The following is a 22300-nucleotide window of genomic DNA, read 5'->3' on the forward strand; positions in this document are numbered from 1 at the left end:
GACAATTGTCTTCATTGTCTACCTTTGTTTATATATATCATATTGTTCATTCCCTTTCTCTCTGTATTTATATCATGTATTATCTTCCTATCTATCTCTGCACATCTCCATCCCCGTCTCATTCTCCATCTGGCTTTCTCAATTACATCGCTCCTCAATATTCTTCTTAATTTCTCCCTTGGGAGTTAAGTAGTGCGATCATGTTCCAAATTGATTGAATACAAACAAGACTGGTGTTCATTCTTAGCTAATACTTACACTATTGGCTATTGATATCAGTGGGAAATTGGTCTTTAATAGATCTTGCACCTGCAGTATAGTTGCGAGTGAAAGAAAAGCTTTATTTACAAGCGCCCTGTTGAATATTGCTTTAAATTGTATAGTTTGATTGCTTCATTGGCAGACTGAAATATATTTAAAAACATGCATGATGTGCAGTGTTAATGCAGAGGCCCTGTTTTGACCTTTTTGAGGAAATTTGGAGCCAAAATTGGGTCCATTTATTGAGAACTATGTTTCATTTGGCACACCCAATTACCAGAGTAAGCACTTTTGGTATTGTGTAAATTAGCTTGTCTCTGCTATGTTAGGTATTTTTTAAGATATTTTAAAAAAGACATTAAGAAAACTATTAATAGTACTGCTATTGCTCATCCTTTATTGAAGGAAAGCATTAGATGTGCAAGCATTAGACAAGGTAAGAAAAAAAGAGCTGACTCAGGAGACGGCAGGTGTAGCTTTTAAAAAATTCAGTTTTGAGCATTACATTTCAGGTTTTTGTTTAATGTCATGCAATTTTTTTTCTTCAAATTTGGTCATAAAGCATAAAAAGGGTCTAAAATGGAATAATAAAGAAATGCTTAGCGCATTGCCTTTTTTTCAAAAATAAGACATGCATACCACATTAGTTTTTCCTCTGTTTCTTTTGCGGCAAACCCTTTTCTTTAAATACATGTAGCATTGAATGAGAGCATTAAGCGTACATGCCTAGCAGTAATTACATTGTAAATATTATATTGTTGTTGAATAATAATGAAAGGATAATAATTGTCTTGTTCTGCTAAGATTGTTATTGTTTCTTTTTGTCTTTTGTTTTTCATTTGTCTGGAAATAGTATTGCTAGTATTTTCAAGACTACTTTACATCAATCAAATTTATGTAGTCTATGGTTTTCTAACTGCAATCCTGATTCCTAATAAATACAGAACCAACATTTTCAGCCAAACATTTTAAACCGCATTTGCAATATCAGGATGGTCATTAATCCCCTTCGTTTAAAACATGACTCCATGAGCTCTCTGAATATTTTATTCATACCCAGTTACTTGCAATTTGATCTCCCCATGTAAAGTGTTACTCCAGTCCTATCAGTCTTCCCCAGTCTCCATTTCATAAAAAACAAAAATTGGTGGAATATGATGCAGGTACCTTTTAATTAGCTAAATTACTTTTACTATTTATAAATTTGTCTTACTCTGTAGCGTATTGATATTTTAACTATGTGTATATTTTGAGTTTGCATGTGCAATTGTGTATTTTGAGTGATATGTGATTCAAGGATGGACCTTTGTGTCTGTGAGGGGTTTTCCTTTTGCACAACATGTCCAGTTTTGATGTTTTTATTGTGCAATAAAGGTAATAAACTAAAGTAAATCTGCCAATCCATGAAAATATGAAATGTCACAAAATACTATCACATAAATTCAATTTTGTTAAAAGCTTACCCTAATCCTGGCCTCATGAAAACCCTGAATGTATCAAAAGAATTTTGTTGTCGTTCTAAAGCTTTTGTATGCTAGCTCAGCATCCAGCATTTGAGCCACAAACATGTAAACAACCAGGAAGGTACTTATACGATCCCGAACACACGTTGCCAATACTATTGATTCTGTTTGAAGGCATTATTACCCCTGTCTGAACTGAACTGAAACTGAATTGCAAAGTACATGCATGCATCAGAGTCTTAAGCCATATTGTGAGTGCATGACCTGGAAATATATCACACCAAAATATTTTTTCAATCTCTAAATTTAGCTCTTCAATTGTTTTATTTGTTAAAGGTATTCGGAATTTATATCATTCTAATCATCTCCTACATGACCTTTTCTGGAGTGGAATGGAATAAATCCTTTTCCTTCCTTGGTTGATGTGTTCAGCAGCATTTCTGTGACCTGTTTCTCACACCGCTTCTGTCTTATCTCTAGTTGCTTATAAATAAAATCCATGCCTTCCTATTTTCATGCATATTGATTGCTTGTACCACTAAAGGTTTGCGCTTAATGTGCTTACGCTTACAGCACAGAGACGTTAACGAGCATCTGTTGAAAATTTCAACTCGGTAACACAACAAGAAATGGAAATGTCTATATTTGTGAGGAATAGTTATTTTTGTGATATGTGACACTTTGTAATAAGGTGTGAAACGTGTTATCTGGCTATTTTGGCATGTATAGGGAGACTGGTACAGGCAGATAGATGAATACAAACACTCAATAACAGTCCAGCTTCTTTTATGCATCACATATATAGCCAAATTTGAATTTGAGAAGAGCCAAGATGTAGTTGTGCAAAGGTCAGTTGCACCGTCTTCTATTTCAGATCAGAATAGAGGAGTAATTGCCGTTATTTGTATTCCGTGCCAGAGAGGGGGCATTAATGAATTGGTTTTGAATTGAAGTACAAGTCCAAGGGCATGACCCATTCGTCTCGTGCAGGTCCATATTCATTCTAATAAGTGTACACAAGAATACACATTTGAAGTCCGATCTTCTGAACAGAATCACCTGAAATATTTATCATTTGTTCATCTACAATTTTAAACTCACCATGAGTCTTTAGCCAATAATAGGAAGTTGGTTAGACTGACAGTCATGAAGTTCTCTCTCTTGGAAATATAATTTGACCCCAATCCAGGGCCCTATCCCTATTTTTGGATTGGAGCATGTCTGCCTTCATTTATGATATGCTGGTTTAAATTTATAGTATTTATTTTTGGAGGGACGTAAATTAAATTGGAAGCTGAAAATATCATGGAAAAGCTTTATTTGAATGCAGAAATAAATGTGTGTACTTTGGAAGAGGTTTGATTTTTAGCACTGCAAGAAAGATTTTGCTACTCACTCTCTTCAGTCTAACCTCAGAGACATGAATGAACCCATCCCGGAACTCAAAAAAAGAGAAGAAAGTTCAAAGAAAACATAAATAAATATAAGGAGACCCAGCATATCACACAGTTTTCAACGGATGTGGGGAAAAATATTTTTAAAAACAGAGTGTCACATTGTTAGTTAAAATATCATGTACAGTCCCTTCAGGATCTAATAGCATGCAGTAATATGTGTATTGGCATGTCAAATACAATCTTGTCCCTAAAATAATAACTTTGGGGCTTGAAGTCATATTAGCTGTGATTAGATCTATGAAAAGTATATTGCATTGATCTGTTATGATTACTGGGGGCTTACTAGTCCGAGTGGAAAGTCATTCTGTATGTGCAGCAAGATTTCAGCTACAGAATATTGATTACATGTACATGTTTCTAATACATTTATTTTTATGTAAATATTTGTTATGAATGTGGATGCTGGTTGCAAGAGATTACAATTTCTTGAGCCTCGAAGCTCAGGCCAAAGGCTTTTCATTTTATGGTGTGGAAATTTTACCCTTAAAATATATTTCCCTTAAAATGACAATATTTTTATTTCAATGACAAGTGTCGAGTGTCACAACTTTTGACCTGGTCATAGTTTATTGGTCCATGTAATGTGTTTATTTTGTTTACACTAAAATATTAATATTATGAGCTATTATGCGGATTTTGACCCTCCTTATATAGTCATCTGAGTTGGCATACTCATGAAAGTGTCTGCGTGTATACGATTAGTTCTACCAGCATCATAATACAAATACCATCACATGGATTATGACATTTAACGAAAGCATTCAAAATACAATATCAATTTATTACAGACATACATGTATATAATCCTTGAATGTAATATTGTTCAATTAGTATTGATAAATGAGTGTCATCTGCACCATCTACTTAAAATACACATTTGTCTGCATCATTGGGCTGTTCCATTTGAAATCCATCCACCCCCTCTGGAAGAGAATTTTTCACACAGGGGGTCTAGATTTCAAATGGAGTTACCCATTCAGGTAACCTGAAATTCACACTACCTGTGTGGAAGATTAGGTTATTTCTTCCATTGGGGGTGCATGGATTTCAACTACAATAGCCCATTGCCAAATTAACATTAGGATGATGTGATTCTTGTTATATTAAGTGAGGCAGAGGCTTCACTACAACACTTTAATTCCAAGAAAAAGGCAAGAGGAGCAGCTGATGAAGTGCTGTTTGGTGGGAAATTTTTGTGAGAGTTTAATTTTTGTGATCTTCAATTTTGGACCAGCAAATTTAAAAGAAAAAAAATTATCAGTAGGATTGAGCAATCACATTGGTGGGTGTACAAAAAATGTAAATTATTCATTGATTACTCTAACACATGGGAAGATGATATAATGCTCAGTTTGAAAACAAACTGGTTAGATTTCCAAGTTCATTTTATTGTGCATAAATGTGCAGGCTTATGCCATCTTAAGCAGATATGGTATACTGGGGGAGAGGGCCTCTAAGAATTACATAGGAAAAAATGTGAGAATCAGACTATTTGGGACACATTTTAGTTATGGTGAAATACACCAGTTTAAAAATACCTGACTATACAGCAAGTCATTTTACTTAGGAATATTGAGTGGAACGAATGCAGACACGGTTTCTGACGCCAAGTGTGATTTGTTCATTAGGAATCAGATTCATGTATGCTCACTTAGATTGGATTACATACGCCCTATTCATTATGGCATGGCATGGAATGAATGATACGCCACATTGCAAATTAATGTGCCAGTGTTTCAAGCATGATCGAGGCAAGTTTGTTAGGGATGATACTGTAATCACACTTTAAATGACAACTCTTTTCAGAATATAAGAAAGAATGTTGATGGCCAGCAATTTTGCCTATACTGTCATTACTGTTCCTTGTAGATTATGAAACAAAGGATGGATATTCTTGTTTCACTTCGGTATAAATAGTAAATTGAATTTTGATTTAAAGGGGCTCTGAGAGAAAGATTAAAATCAAATCAGGAATCATTGCCTTATTTTGAAGAGCCTACTGAGCAGTAATTTAGGGAGAAAAATTGGCAATATTGAAAAGAAGGGACATATTGTGAGCTCCGCTAAGAAAAGCTTAACATATTGTTAAGCTTTCCTCCTATTGAAGTGTGTTGTGGAATCAAATTTCAGATCCGGAACTTACAAAATCATGAATTTTCACACAAATTGAGCTTCACTTTTTCAGATGCTGATTAGTATGGACAAATATTGCGTAAATGTGAAAAACTGGACTTTGCCCAAATTTGATGGTGTAATTTGTGTGAAATCTCATAATGGCCCTTTAAGCTGTCAGCTTGAACCTTGTAGACAAATTGCAGCATGTTAATTTTAGAAGCCTCATTTGACATTTGCCAATTAATAATGTTCTTGCTTATTTATTGTCCTATTGAAAGCAAGATGCAATCAGGCCTGGAAATAAGTCGGTCTGAACCAGGAGCCAAACATTTGGAAAAGCGGCTCCTGGTCCTGTAATTTTCTAGTGAACCAGGAGCCATTTTTAAAGAGCCAGGAGTCGTTTTTCTGAAAGTATCAAAATGCTTATTTTTGATATTTCTACAGCTTTCGATGCTCACCTGAGATGTTATCTGAACAGACTTTCAATTTATTTTATTTTATTTGATTTTTTCCATTTTATTTTATTTTAATTTAATTTAATTTAATTTTATTTTAATTTTGTTTAATTTAATTTAATTTTAATTTTATTTCAATTTTTTAATTTAATTTAATTTAATTTTTTTAAATTAAATTAAATTTTATTTTATTTTATTTTATTTTATTTTATTTTATTTTATTTTATTTTATTTTATTTTATTTTATTTTATTTTATTTTATTTTATTTTATTTTATTTTTTTTTGGCTGCCTTTTTCATGACTTTAGGAAAAACAATATCTAGAAACACATAGGCCAAATTCAAGATGGCCGCCTTCATGATCGCGATCATCGTGATCACCTAACCAGAAAACAAGGCAAAATACTGCCAAAATTATGAGCCCTGAACGCAAATATCAAGGAAAATTGGCTAAATATTAGGTAAAAGATAAGATTTGGCACTGCATTTTGTTGAAAATACATTGGAAATGGCCAATATTTTGAGTGGAAATGAGCTTGCCTGACGAAGTTCTACTGGGCCATTTCCTGTGCACTGAACTTGTCAAAATGGAGCAATAATGGTCATATATACCGGGCGCAAAATTCAGATTTTCTCTGGCGCCTGGGCGTGTAATTCTGGTTGGATCCAGGCGTCAAAACTCGGTAACCGTAGGGTAAAAATCGCTCGGCGCCTGCTTGTTTCCAGGCTTGGATGCAATACATTATAGTGATGTACAGAAGCTATTATCTGTTTGTTATTTGCACTTAGTATCCATTAAGATGCCAAGTCATAGGGTAGTGCTTTCTGGAGCAACTTACATCACTTGAGAAACAATCTCCGAAGCTACTGACTTGACTTCAGATGAGATATTTGTTTGGAAATGTTCAAAAACTTATTGCAATATGCAATTTCAAAATCCAACATGAGGGTAGTCATCACGTTATTGCCCTTACACAGCAAAATTACTTTGTAGTTGTTCAGTACGCAGTTAATATTGATAATTCACATTATTGTCCTGACACGTCAAAATTACAAAATGTTTTTTCAGTGCACAATTGATAAATTAGTTGTTGTTGATGGATTTTCATTTTGTAGTCGCTTACCCTTTTATCAGGTGATGAATATATGCGATGTGATCAAGAAAAATGTGTCTCTTGTAGGGCAAATCAATTTTCATGATGTCATTAGTGTCATAGCCTATTTGACAGGTTGAAGTGTGTGACATGATCAAGGGGAATGAGTCTAATGTTTGCTAACATTGATTTTGAGGAAAAAGATGCTCAAATTCTTCTGTTTCATATTGTTTCAGCAACTGATAAATTTCCTATAATTTTGTAACCAGAAGTTAAATTTTTCTGGGGTTTATTTATATCAAAATAGCACTTTGGAAAAGCTAGTAACTTCAGGAAAATAGGTATGTGGTATTATATTTCTCCTATATCATAATAAAAATACATGAAGATAAAAAAAATATTTCTCCTATATCACTGAGGAGTTGGTTCTAAATGTGGCAATTTATTTAAAAAGAAGCAACAAGAACAAAAGATGCATATTTAATGATGGAGAAATGCATGGGTAAAAGAGTAGAATTTCATATCCTCTGAGGAAATCAAGGCAAATTAAAAAGTGATTGTATGCATGGAAAAGAGCAGTATGCATAATATGCCATCGTCTCTGGTTTAGGCTATTATTTATACCAAATTTTAGCAAATGAATTAGCAACTTGTGCTGCTCAAAACGTGATTTACAGACTATGATACAATGTAGAAAAGTGGGAAGTTTTCACCATTTACCAATTTCAAGTGAACAACTTCAACATCAGATTCCAAATCAACAAGAAAAATTATTTCACAATACATTCTAAAAAATGAGTTTGCATTGGTGCATATAATACTTGTAATAGTTTCTACATGTATGCTATAGATGTAAACACTTGGTATTCATGACATCAATAATTTTCTGCCAACAGGCAAGAACTCAACGCTACGAAGCAGTTAATTTTTGCCTATAAATTTAATCAGTTCACCACATCAGCCCTTGGTATGACAGATTCACAGCAATTACAGCACCTAACATAGGTTGTTTGGCACTACACTACTACCAAGATGTGCTCTTGAAGTACCAGTCATTCTTACCTGAGTTGCTGTACAAGATGATTTATCTTCATTTTTTGTCTGCCTTTGCTCTATTTTCCAGATCTTCATCTCTTGTCATAGAATCTGCCCATGTCCATTTTGTTTCATTGATCTTTTCCAGACCAGGGTGTCTTTGAGTATTGTTAGGTTTCTTACATTGCTATTTCTGACTTCAATGTCTTTTCAAGATATTTTGTATACATAGTATTAATGTAATGTCTTTCCATTGTTATCTGCATTGGCATAATCAGAATATGTTTGACAATGGTCAGTGGGTTCCAATCAAAAAAATGGACATAGCTCAGAATTATGTACTAACACTAATGGGACTATTTTAATGTTACTTATGAATACATTATTTATTTATAATTTAAAAAAAAGTTAATTGGTTGATGAATGTAGCTTTGTTGTCATTTATCATGGTGACCGTCTTGTAATGTTCTATGGATGTTTTTGTCCTACTTCGTAGGGTATGCCAAAAGCTATACTGTCCTCCAATTGTGTAAAATGTACCCATGGATCATACCACCAAATGGATATAGCTACCCACATTAAGTGTGCTACCTCTTACAATATACCATGGCATTGAGTGATGCCACTTGTCAAATTGATTCTTCTAGTATTTTTGTTTGCTTTCTCAACAATACACATCAAAATAGATAATTGAGATGAAGCAACTAATGTTTTTAAAAATGCAAAATGTTAAATTTAATAATAATAAGTGATCATATTTGTAAGCTTCACAGAAAGGTCACAGATGTTAATGATGAGTTTATCCTTTTCAACTATTCACTCATTAGTAATTACATAGAGAATATCGCATAAAATTAATGAAGTGGATCCATATGTTAAACACATCATACTGCAGCTGTACAAAATGTACATGCCAATTGCATTGATTACAGAATCCTTTTGCTGTTGTATAGTGTACAGGTACAGTCTTGTGGCCAGCTATTGCTGACAGAGGGCAGTAGATAGATTGTCTTGGCAACCTACAATCATCGAAAAAAGTCTTGGAACGCTTGCGTGTAAATAACGGAAAACTCTCACCCCCTCTCCCCCGTTCAATGTGGAGAAATGCCAATGTCTTCAGCGGTTTCCCAATGTGTTCCAACATTGATTGATGGGGAGAGGGGAAGGGCAAATCATTGTTGTAGATGTCATGCTTGTTCCTAGGCAAAATATCGTCATTTCCATGATCATATGAAATTTCTGACGAATTTCGCTTGAGTGTATCAAGCGTTCCAAGGACTTATTTCGGCCGGATGCACTGGTTTTTTTTTTTTCAACGTTTATGTGCACTGGCCTACTCTGGAGAAAGATTAAAATTTGTTCAACCTAACCTCAAGTTGTGTATCATGTTACAAAACTTATTTTGGCCAGAATTCACCGATGGCTCGGTCATCTAAAAACGAGGTTCTACCCGCAAAGTGTGTGCTTTGTGTGCGTACGACTTTCAAACTCATGCTTTAGGCACATTGCTAGAAAAGCGTGAGAAACTAAATTGCACATTTTTACGCATGTGTTTGAGCAAAGCTTTGATAAAGTAGTATCACATTGATGGCCACGTGCTCACAAACATAATTTGACTTGATTACGGCATAGTTTTAATTTTAGTAACAGTTCTGTTATAAAGACTTGATTGCAGTATTGTTTAGATGGTTTGGATAACAAGTGTTGTTACTAAAATAATGACGAAGAAGCATCACATTGATGGCCACATGCTCACAAATATAGTTTGGCCTGATTACCAGAGCCGTAGCAAGGTGGAAAAATGTGGGGCGGCCATCACAAATATGGGTTGTCCAAATTACAATCTATGCCCATATTGAAATAAAGATACAAAGAAAAACGTTAAAAAAATCTCAAAAAGTGGGGCGGCCATGGCATCCCCGGCCGCCCCACTTGCTACGGCCCTGCTGATTACAGCATTGTTTTTAGTAACAGTTCTGTTACAAAGCAGCATTGAAAGGTTGATTCAAAGATGAACAACACATTTTAGCCAGATTTTAGAGAATCTTTGATAAAGATGCATCACATTGATGGCCATGTGCTCAAACATAATTTGACTTGATTGCAGCATTACAGAACAATTCTGTACTTGTGAAATTTATATGTGAAACAGGTGGCCTTAACTATAAAAATAGGGAAGCCAGACAGAAGTTCCAAGAAAATAAATTACTCTGCACTGATTAAGACTTGATTGCCATATTGTTTGGGGAATGGGAACAAAATTAACTAAATTAATGATATCAATTGTACTGGGAAGATCTGACATAATAACCATGCCAAGGGCAGTTTAGCCTAATTACTCAATTACATATCACCCATCTTAATCAAAAATCTATTATTTTAACAGGGTTTATCAACAAATTAAAAGAATATGTTTTGCAACTTGATGGCCTGTGTAAGGTACACCCACACCCCCACATACACCCACGCTCTGTGGTAAAAAGTACTATTAATATTATTACTAAAGTTGCATTCTATAATTTAGTAATTCTGAGTGAAAGAAAAAATATTGAAATTGAAAATTAAGTTTTACAAGGCGCAGCAAAAGTAAAACTCATTTAACCATGCTTGGAAAATTGACGATTCCATTGTTCCTGGTCGGGTCATTGCTGGGCAATTGTTGTTGCTGTCAGGGCCCATGAACCAATAGGAGTCGCCCTCGTGTGAGGACTATGGGGACATGATCGGGTTCTGATTATCATTGTTGATTGTCGATCAAACAAGCAGCATCGGAAAAATTATAAGTTAGCATTCCTGAATTTGTTATAGTTGTCTTCCGGAATGGGACTCTTGACTTCATAGCCAATACTCCTATAAATGTTTGATTCAAGGTTTATATGCGAGAGAGAATGTGGAATTAATTGTTGCAAATGAAATGTTTATAAGGCTTCAATTTTATATAAGAAGCCCATAAGTAAACAGTCTTGCACTTGCAGTAATTAATGGTACTTAATTGAAAGAGTTTGATGAAATCAAAGATGATTGGTAACTGGCATAAGCCAAAACATGTAACCTTGCAACAACAACCATGCTGTTTACTTTAGATAGCCTTAAAGAAGGTAGTGCATAAAAAGTAACAGCAACATGCAAAGGAAAAGCAGTCAAGATATCTACACATATACCTCAGATATCTGTAATATCTAAGTACATTACATAGGAGCAGGGGCATTGTTTCAGGCCCGCAAATTTCCTACTGTAGCCCATTGAAATTAAAAATCACAACACCAGGCTACACTTTTTGTCCTGAACCATATAGCCCATCACAATTAGTGTATACATATTAAAATAACCAAAAAAATAGAAAATGGTGAATCAAAATGGGGTCTCTGCAATGTGATATCAGAATATGAGCTATTACTGTTAGAAGTAGACTATTGAACTGTGTCATTGGATATTGGAACATTTTGGCTTAAATTCTGACTGTTACAAAAACAAAAGTGATCCAGTTTAGACTAAAATGAGTCCTGGTCTGACTAAATCCATGTGAACCAGGCCTTGGTTTTTACCCAAACTGAGTCCTGATATGTAGAAAAGATCTTATTTCCACCCTTGCATAATAGTTGATGTAAGGGGATAAGACAACTTCCAACAGGGAAACAAAGTGTTTCACACTATCTGCCATAGAAAGCATTAGAGATGATTTGAAGAAATAAGTCACCACTCCTTCTATCTACTGAAGATAGTAAAGAAGGTGGTGTGAAGAAATAGGCATATAAAGAAATATTCCACTTGCTATCTACTGTAGATAGCAAAGGTGGTGTGAAGAAATAGACACCTAAAGAAGTGTCACTTGTGCTATCTACTGTAGATAGTAAAGAAGGTGGTGTGGAGAAATAAGGCACATTAAGAAATGTCACTCATGCTATCTAATGTTGATAGCAAAGAAGACGTGAAGAAAATGGCACATAAAGAAATGTCACTCATGCTATCTGCTGTACAGTAGATAGCAAAGGCGCGGTGTGAAGAAATAGACACATAAAGAAATGTCACTTGTGCTATCTACTGTAGATGGTAATGAAGGTAGTGTGACGAAATAATTCACATAAAGAAATTTTCCTATTGATATCCACTGTTGATAGGAAAGAAGATGTGAAGAAATAGGCACATAAAGAAATGTCATTCATGCTATCTACTGTAGATAGCAAAGGTGGTGTGAAGAAATAGACATTTAAAAATGTCACTCAAGCTATCTACTGAAGATAGTAATGAAGGTGGTGTGAAGAAATAGGCACGTAAAGAAATGCCATTCATGCTATCTACTGTAGATAGCAAAGGTGGTGTGAAGAAATAGACACCTAAAATTGCTATCTACTATAGATAGCAAAGGTAGTATGAAGAGATATAAAGAAATGTCACTTGTGCTATCTAATGAAGAAGATGGTATAAGGAAATAGGGCACATAAAGAAATGTCACACATGCTATCTACTGTAGATAGCAAAGGTGGTCTGAGAAAATAGACACCTGAAAACATGTCATTTGTGCTATCTACTGAAGATAGTTAAGGTAGTGTGAAGAAATAAGGCACATAAAGAAATGTCACTCATGCTATCTACTGTAGATAGCAAAGGTGGTCTGAAAAAATAGACACCTAAAGAAATATCACTCATGCTATCTACTGTAGATAGCAAAGGTGGTGTGCTGAAATACAAACCTGAAGAAATGTCACTCATGCTATCTACTGAAGATAGTAAAAAAAGCTGGTGTGAAGAAATAAGGCACATAAAGAAATGTTCCTCTTGCTATCTACTGAAGATAAGCAATGTTTTATGTCAAGTTGGTCATACAGAATGTTTTTTGCTTTCATTTGCATTAAGCAACAACTCCAAAAGACAGGATTACATTTTGTAGAGTATGTGCTGGGATTTTCAAACCAAAGTTATCTTTTCTACAGACAAGATAAACATTTGGACAACTTCAGCAGGTAAAGATTGGTTTAGGATTCATGTCAGGGAAATAAGAAAAGGTCAAAGGTTACAAATCATAACACATTGTGGACAGTGACAGGGGATTATTTGAGAGTGGAAAGAATTGGGGCAAGCCTGGATTTAATGCATAGATTATGAGGTGAACATGTTCTCAAGTTACTCAGGGGAACATTATTAATAATCAGTGGGACACCTTGCAATACGTGATGATGGACTCCACTCCACGCTGTCTGGTAGAAAATTTGGTCATGTTTCTTATTTGTTTCTTTCCAACAAGTATGACTGGAATATGTAATTGTTATCATGGTTAAAATGTATACTGGACAAAAATTGGTATCCAGGAAACTTATTACGGGGAAATTTGGGATTTGGAGAGAAATTTTGGAATTTGGGAAATTTTGCTTTCCCATTTAAGAAACACATGAGAAATTGTTAAAATGTTGACTATCTTTGCAAAAAATTTGTCTTATCTTCACAGGAAATTAACATTTTCCAGCATTGTCTCTCCACAGAAGCATAGGGTCAATACACCATGATTGTGTTGCAAGTAAGCACTGCTGCTGATTTTCATATAGCAGTTGTTTTCTCCAGGTACTTCAGTTTTTCCTCCTGGATCTAAAATTGGATGTCTTCCAAGTTCTTTCCTCCTATCTATTCTTGTACCATAGTGGTTGTTTGCTAATACTCGGCATCATAGCCTGGAGTTTGAATGGATAAGTCCTGGCTGGTATTAATCTGTCTCTGCCCATGCAACAACTTGTTACAATAAGTTTGACTCCATCTGGGTAGGATAAAACTTTGGGTTTAGAATGATTTTAATTTATTTTTTTTGCTTTTTCTAATCTCTCAGGAAGGACATATTGTCCCTGTTTTAATATTCAAACGATAAAATATAGTCACTACATTAAAGTGCAAGCTCAATGCACAACTTAACCCACACAACCAAGAGAAATATATTATTGATTCAAAAGTGTAATTGACATTGAGACATGTATACATAATCTATGAACAAGGGTTGTAGTAATAATACTGTTGGCATCACAAACTTTCCTGCTCATGTTTTTGCAATGTCTGTTCAATATCCAATTTTAAATACAATACAAGGTAAATTCTGTACTAAGTACATAGTTACATCATGTGTATGTTTACTATGAAACCCATATGAAGCTCTTGATTCTTGTTTGCTTGACTCCAAAAAAGTACTTAAAGAATACTTGTCCATGGAGATGATATAATTTTCAAAAATGAGTTAACCTGTAGAACAACATTGCCAAATCCTTTTATACTCCAGACTTGCAGGGTCAATGCACTTCTGATTGGAAGCTGGGTACTATATTTTATGTATGTTACAATCATAACCTGAACCCATGTAATTGTTATGGTTAGGTTGGAATCAATTACCCTTGGCATTTTCAAAGCTTTCTTAACATGCTTAATGCATATACTTTCACTACAGACCAACCTTCCATGTTTTTATGGCTTAGAATTGCAGGAGAACATGAATGCTTTAGGTTTGCATAATTAGATTCCTACTGCACAAGGACATTAACATTTGCAATTTAAATAACAGCTAAATAGACTACCTACACAGTGTACCCAAATTATGTTGGTTAATTCAAACAGCAATGTCATATATTTCGTGACTTATCATACCTGGAAATAATATTTATTTTCTGGGAACAAATTCAAAATTCTCCTTGTAAAATTTTCCATTAAATTTGATGTATTTCTTTATTAAAAGACAACAATTTCGTTCCAAATGGCAACATTTTTCTGGAACATGGTTCCGGAGCCTAGGTCCCCACTTTTTCTAGGCATGTGGATGATCGACAAACAAGACATTACATTATGGACCTTGAATATGTGAAAGCACAAGACAAACTACCAAAAAACCTAACCACTCAAACACACACACATGATGTACTATTATTGGGTTGGGGATGGTTTTGATATTAACAGGTTATGTATTGTGTAATTGTCTTTTTTTCATAGTCAAGTTCTTCATTTTCTGCATTATGGATCCAGGTTGTGACATGATGGCATTTATTTAACCATCTATGATTTAGCATCCTATTCACAAAATCCCTGCAAGTGACAAACTTGGTTTAAAATTCCAAATGTAAAATGTGAGAAAAATTTGCATATTATTTTACTCTCGGCTCAAGAGTCTATTCCCACAGGACCTACATTTCTGAAATATTTCCCAAAGCCCATACACATTCTCTAAAATCAGTACCACGTATGTCTTTCAAATGCTGAGTGTCTACCCTTCAGATATAGCCAATATATGAATATATGATGTGATCAAACAAAATGTATTTCTTGTCCTACAGGTAGAATCAAGTTTTTAATGTGTTTTTCCCCATTTAATGTTTCTATGCATTTATACAGGCACCAATGTTCTGAAAATACTTTACACAGAATTGACTTACAAATGTTTCATAAGCTCTGTTTACTTTCATGTTACTTAAAATGATAAGCTGCATGAATAAATTAAACACTTCTAATGGCAGTATGTGTCAAAATCAAATCTACCGGCATCCTACTCATTTACTTGATCAAAACCAAATTTCTGTTATCAGACAAAAAAGTCTGTCTCAAAGCTGCCGCGCCCGTTTGTTATGCAGTGCAAATTTGTCTCGCAGAAATTTACTAATTCATTTTTTTCTTCACTCTGATTTTTTTCTTTATATACAAAAATACCCAAAAATGTTGGTAAGAATAAAAAAGCATTTTGTTGATAGCATTTGTTGGTGTGATCAACACTTAAAAGTAGTGAAAATATTTAATTATTTTTATAAGACCTTAAGTTTGAAAGTTCCAAGCAGTGTTCGAATTTAGGAAAAATAAATGGTTGTCCCACGGACAACCAGATTACAATTTCTGGTTGTCCGTCTAAGTTTTTGGTTGTCCGTAGGCCTACAAATGTGACTTTTGGCTAGATTTATGGTTGTCCGTGGACAACCAAATCAGTATTTTTGGTTGTCCTGCGACTTTTTTAGTTGTCCCGGGCAACCGGACAACCAAAATTTCGAACACTGGTTCCAAGCATCTCAAGCTTGTTTATGAGTTATCGGGGAGGGAAGAGGCGGATGCATTTGCATTGGATTTTAAAATCTTCCCAAGCTTTGAGACTACTTTTTGTCTTTTTATGTACAACTACATTGTCTATAATCATCCGAGGTGGGTTATTATCATGCGTCTGTGAAACAGTGAAGTGATAGAAACGAAACACCCTCGGTGTTCAAACTGAGAGCAGAACAAATTGTTGCTTTGGTTTGAGTACAAGTTTCCTCACAAAGTTTCTGTTTTGACAATTAACAAATTTATTTGCATTCATTTTTTCTTTTATACAGGAACCTGTAGCTAAAGTTGAGTTTGACTGGGTCAGTAGCGGACTGACTAATCCATTAGATGGTATGTATTTACTATGTATTACTGTAAAACTAAGTAAAACTATTTACATATTTTATTTTAGAAAGCTAACCCTCATTTATTTAATGTGATTCATCGTGACTACTGGCCAAGTGATAACAATGGTAAACTCTTGTTAAATGGTAAACTCTAACCGGTGCTGTTTTTGTTTACTCCTTTTTCCAATTGGTATTTAGGCAATTAATAAAGATTGTAACCCTAATACAATAATAAATCCATAAAAAAAAAAAAAAAAAACATGATTAAAACAGTGTAAACATACTTCTTCACTAATCTTTGTTTTAATTTTATTTTAAACATGATTGGTCACCAATTTTGGTTGCAGACGGAGTTATGCAATTTAATTATCTTATTAGGGTGATGAAATGTTATTAATATGATGCTTCCCCTTATCATGCTTACGCAAACTTACTTGGCCCTCGCTATCCTTGGAAAAATAACGAATCAGTATCTTGTCTTTCCCAATCTGTATGGAAGTGTGTGATCGGTACTGCCACAGGTGAAGACTGCCACTGTTTGTTTTAAATTGGATTCACTTGAATGAACAGAATATATGATCTAATATTACATATAGGTGAGGTTAGATCTTATATTACATAAAGCTACATGCTCTGATCAGTTCAAGGGGATTTAGTATTATACTTGAAATAACAGGATTGATTGGAAACAGCATCTTATCCAGCATTTTGGTGCAAGACTATTATGTTTAAAATTGTTCAAGTGTTATCCTTATTATTTTGTGAAAGTAAGGGAAATACTATTTTATAAAATTGCTGTATGTGACATGGTTTACATGCATGTGTGACACAGATTTTGTGCCAACATGCCTATACCATAAATGTTGATGAAATACATGTAACAAACATGGATGAATGGTGAATGTAGGATCAATTATCTTTATCAAGGCTCTGCATCATATGAACCGTGAGAATAAGCTTGATTATTTCTCTTCATCATATTAAACATGAGAAATAAGTTCGATTATTTGTTATCATGTCCTTGATTTGTTAATAGTAAATGAATTTTTTTGATCATGTACAATGATTGTTCGATGTTGAGAAATCCAGGCTGTGTTCCAGTCCATAAAGGCTTGACTTGATAATTGGTAGCATGTTTCTATAGTAGGAAAAGAAATCATTTCAAACACTTTCTTAATTCATATTTGGGATAATACCAGCCTGATTTTTTACACTTATATAATTAAAAAAAAGAAAAAGAAGCTCGTCTATCTCCTTAGAAGGGAGAATAAAATGTGGTGAAATAGTAGCAGACACCATTTTCAATAAATGTGATATGAAGTCATCAGGTTATTGGGAGATAACTCATCTTATGCACAGTATGCTGTTCACGTTGGTTGCACTCACTCTAACAAGTACAGACATGGTAAAGTAATGCTCATAGCTACTAACCACTTTATTAAAAACTAGACAAAACCCTTGCAGTAATTCCAGTCTTGGCATCATTCATTTGACAATGCTCCTGGTGGAATTCATTGTTTTACAATAAGCCAAAAAATGTGGCAGATTATTATCCCCTCCACAACATGTAGCCTCTGTATTTGGCCTGCTCATACTGATTAAAGAGTTTGGCCTGCTGGGTCCTGGGATGCAAACTTCATTAGATAGTGAGTTTACATCAAGTAGCCTGGGATTTTCTCAAGTAATCATTTAGATTGAACTAGGCAGATAGAAGGGAATCCGGATGCTGGCTGAGGCTGAGCAGTAACTTGGAAATGGCTGCAAGGAAGTTTCATTTGTACATATTTATCCAAGCAAATACATGCTACATCCTGAGCTAAGAAAGACATGGGGAAGTGAGCAACTGTATGAACGAAGATGTGAAAAGAGATTTGAAGAATGCGAGTGTGAACAAAATTATGTACAGGCATATGTATGTGTACATACAAAGCAATCTTGCTGCTTATTGTGAGTTTCATGTTGAAAAGACATTTTGAAAGGACTAAAATGTGACTTCCATTTCAATCTAAATGGGAGAAAAGTGGACATTCACTGTTCATGGACAGTATTGTTAGATCAAAAACAGCATAAAAAATGTGTTTAAAATAGGGCGAGTCTACACTTGGAAAGTGAAAAGAGGTAAATTTGATATGAATAATACAGCATTTCTCAATTATCAAACCTGCATGTTGACCAAGTATTTGGGCTAACCACAGGGGGAAACCTACAAATGAAGAAATTTTGAGAATGATTCCAGGTTTAGTAGGTGTCATTTATAGAAACAAGTGTTTTGAGAGCTTAAATTGTACTTATCCTTTGTAGCTATTTTATGTCCTAAGAAATATTGGAGTCCTTGAAAACACAAAAATAGGCACATTTCTTTACAATTTTGAATTTTGCACGAGAGTAGTCAATTTTATGAAAACTCCTTGCAAAGCCTTGTCTGTAAAAACAAGGACCATGGATACACAGTATAGTGTTTTGGCTCACATTGTGTCTCAGCTGACAGGTGTTGTCTGAGTCAATTTACTGTCAATTGACTAAATGGTTGAAAAACATGAGAGTCTAAATGTAAAGAAGGATGCATATACATATTGATAGTTTTAAAGATGTGATGTGTAAAATTCAGTCAGTAATTGAGAAACTATCTTCCAGGTTTTTTTTTGTTTTGTTATTGTTGTTGTTGTTGTCAAATCATCAAAACATAATGTTGAACAAGTACTGAGGCCACAAACCACAGGGGAAACTGTGCAAATCGAGAAAGATGAGAATCAAGCTGAGAATTGTTCTAGGTTTAGTAAGTATCATCTATATTAATATTAATGAGTGTTTTGAAAGCTTAAAAAAACTTTAAATGTTACTCATCTGTAGCTGTTTTATATCATAAGCATCATTGGAAAGGGGTTTAGATTTGTAGTCCTTGGAAACACAAAAATAGGGATATTTATTAACAAGTTTGACTTCAATTTGCATGAGAGCAGTACATTGTCTGTGAAAAGAAGGACCACGGATACACAGTGTAGTGTTTTGGCTCACATTGTGTCTCAGCTGTACAGGTGTTGTCTGAGTCAATTGACTAAATGGTTGAAAAACATGAGAGTCTCAATGTAAAGAAGGATATGTGTGCATATTGATATTTTTAAAGATGTGTAAAAATCAGTCAGTAATTGAGACAGTATCTTCCAGTGTGTTTTTTTTGTTGTCAAATATACTGGTCTTCTCAGGAACAGTATTTGGCAAAAATAAAGCATTAACCAATCTGTAATTCAAAATTCTAGCCTGAATAATTCTCGTAAAAAAGCAAATTCTTTGATGAGTAATTTCTTTTATGGCAGCAACATATATTTTAGTGATAAATTTGGTAGATCTTATGTTAATTTATGCTGTATTAGCAATCCCAGGTATGGTTGGACTGAGTTGCATATATCTTAAATCAGCTAACCTATGGAAAAAAATAAAGCAGCATATCTTTTATCCCTGTTATCTGCAAAACCGCTGGCAGACGTGCAGATAATAATTATCAGTCAGTCGCTCTTGAGTGATTTATATGCATCTTTTATGACTTAATTCTGTGTGACTTTTACCCTTCTGTATTCAATGTGTCTCAACTCAACTTCATGTCCTATGCAATAAATTCCAATCATACATCACCTTCCAGAGATGGAGAAGAGCGTTTTCATCTTCAAATTCAAGAAAATATTTGGCACTTGTGTTTTTAAATAAGCTGTTGTTGTTAGTCTCCCTGCCATGCACAATCTATTAAATCAGAAGGCCTGCAGTGTTGCATTACTGCAGCTGATAGTACTTTGAATAGCTGGTACTCATCAGGTTGTTCAGCTCCGATCGATCATGTACATGGAGCACTTGTAAGTTAAAGGCACATGCAGATAATTTACTGTGAAAATTAACTTAAATTCCGCATTGCTCCCAGAATTGATTACATAACAAATGTAGGCCTTTACGACTAAGCAGTTTACACTTTTCCCATAAAACGGCCTGTGAACCTCATCAACCTTAAGTGCAAATTTTGCTTTATTCCGTAATGCCTGTTTTGGATTATTTATTGAATAATAAATAATAATATTGAATGTTTTGGATTAAGCGGTTTTGAAGAGTTCATTTTTAGTGCATCCAGGCAAATCTGCTAGGGGGCCAAAGCAATCCCATGCTAAAGAATTTGTCAGAATTAACACTTGTTTTGAGGGGGAGGAGACAACTAGACAAATGCACTAAGTAACCAAGGCAATTGCGTCAGTGCCTTTGGTTGTATTTTTTTCCTGGCAACTCCTCACTTGCTTGCTCAAATCATTTGATAGTCACTGAGTCTCAACATACACTGATTTCAGCTTTAGTTTCTAGTTTTATATAACTTATAAGGAAATTACAACATTGGAAAATGAAACATGGAAAGTTGAAAAATTGTGACTCCACGGCAACAAATCATTGCATGCCCCTTTAATATTTAGGCATACGCACCTGCTGCGTGATAAAATAAAGACCTCCAAGACATAATATGATCATGATGTACTCAAATATATCTTGTTTACTAAAACCATAATGGCTTTTTCTTTATGCAGCATAGAGTGACTTGCAAGTGAGTGTTGTCCTGCAGGCATTTTTATGCTGATATCCATCTAATGAAGGCATATATTTATAATATACACCTTCAGTGTGTAGTTATAATATAACTGCTTAAATTTAAGTTGATCGGTTTTGTTGCTGCCTTCTAAAACATGTAATTATGGTGGCAGTAAATTAATGAGATATTCCCAGGGTTTATGTGTACTTAGATGGATAGTAATAAGTATATGGATAGTAGCCATTGAGGGCACTATAACTTAAGTTTTCAATCAGTTTTAGGCTTGTAGCCAAAAATTGCACTTCTTTATATAATATCTAATTCTGCACAGCATGCTGGTAGAGTGTTCTAGTCATAGACTAATACTGACTATTCACCAACAGGTTAAGTCCCAGCATCGCCTGTTAGCGAGGGCCAATCGTTCTACGAAGTGCAAGAGACAAAACTGCTACACACATACTGCATATTTTCATGCCGAACACAAAGACATGTAACACTTTCGCAAAAATGTGAAGGCATGCGACACTGGCATGATTTGTTAGACATGAACGGTCAGCCCTTATAAATATGCAAGAATTCAAAGCTTAGGGACTTTGGCTGTTGGTGAATAATCTTTATGAGTCTGTGGTTCTTGTATTCAATTCTATGGTTCAGTGCTTGTCCTCAAAAATTGAAATTTCGATATCTCACTGGTAAATAAATATAGGTGTGAACTCAAGCCCACCATGGAAGGACATATATATAATACAACGACTCAGCATTCCATCAGTTTTATACTTTGATTCACCTCAAGTTTGGTAGTGACGTCAATGCTGCAAGAATGCCAACAAACTGCACTTCATGCTCTGCACAATTAACTTTATGCGCACGATTTGAAACTGCAGTCGGCAAAATAATATGCACCTACCTCATTACCAAACCTGAGGTGAACTAAGTTTAATCTCCCAGTAATTTATCTCTCGCTCAGTGACTGCAATGGTTTGTATGACAGAACCTTATGGTGGTTATAAACATGTAGTTCAGTTGCTGTAAACTTACTTATCATACTGGGCAAAAGTTTCAGATCATCATCCTGGAGGTATTAAATGCAGTTACGGCACCAAGGTAAATTGCATCCAGTGAATAAATACTCTGATGCCAAGAAGTTAGGTTCCATTTTCAAGCCGTTGAGTTCACTTGGAATTTCTTATTTCAGGAGCAGGTTGGAAATGTTACACACGCACACATATGTAACTAATTGTTTGTCTGTTTGTTGTTTCTTCATAAGGTGTAACCATAAAGCTATGTACTAACTGTGGTGTTTATTTCATGATGGTGGCGGTGAAGTAAATGGTGGTGGTGGGAGCCAAGATGCATAAGATGCGGAAATCGACCTAGTGATGTTGATAGTATTGATAATAATGAGGATTACCAGTGTAGTGGTGTTAAATAATGGTGGTGGCGGTGCATGATAATGATGGTGGTGGCAATTATTGATAAGGGAT

At 34.7% G+C, this 22300-nt stretch overlaps 1 protein-coding gene across 1 annotated transcript in view; it reads left to right on the forward strand.

Moving 5' to 3' along the window:
* LOC140152139 (uncharacterized) overlaps positions 1–22300 on the forward strand; it is a 71374-nt gene that overhangs the window by 30879 nt on the left and 18195 nt on the right. The window contains exon 6 of the mRNA XM_072174437.1: positions 16202–16262. Coding sequence (XP_072030538.1) covers positions 16202–16262 — 61 coding nt within the window. The remainder of the gene's footprint in view (positions 1–16201; positions 16263–22300) is intronic.

Source organism: Amphiura filiformis, chromosome 5, assembly GCF_039555335.1.
Source record: "Amphiura filiformis chromosome 5, Afil_fr2py, whole genome shotgun sequence".
Classification (NCBI taxonomy): domain Eukaryota; kingdom Metazoa; phylum Echinodermata; class Ophiuroidea; order Amphilepidida; family Amphiuridae; genus Amphiura; species Amphiura filiformis.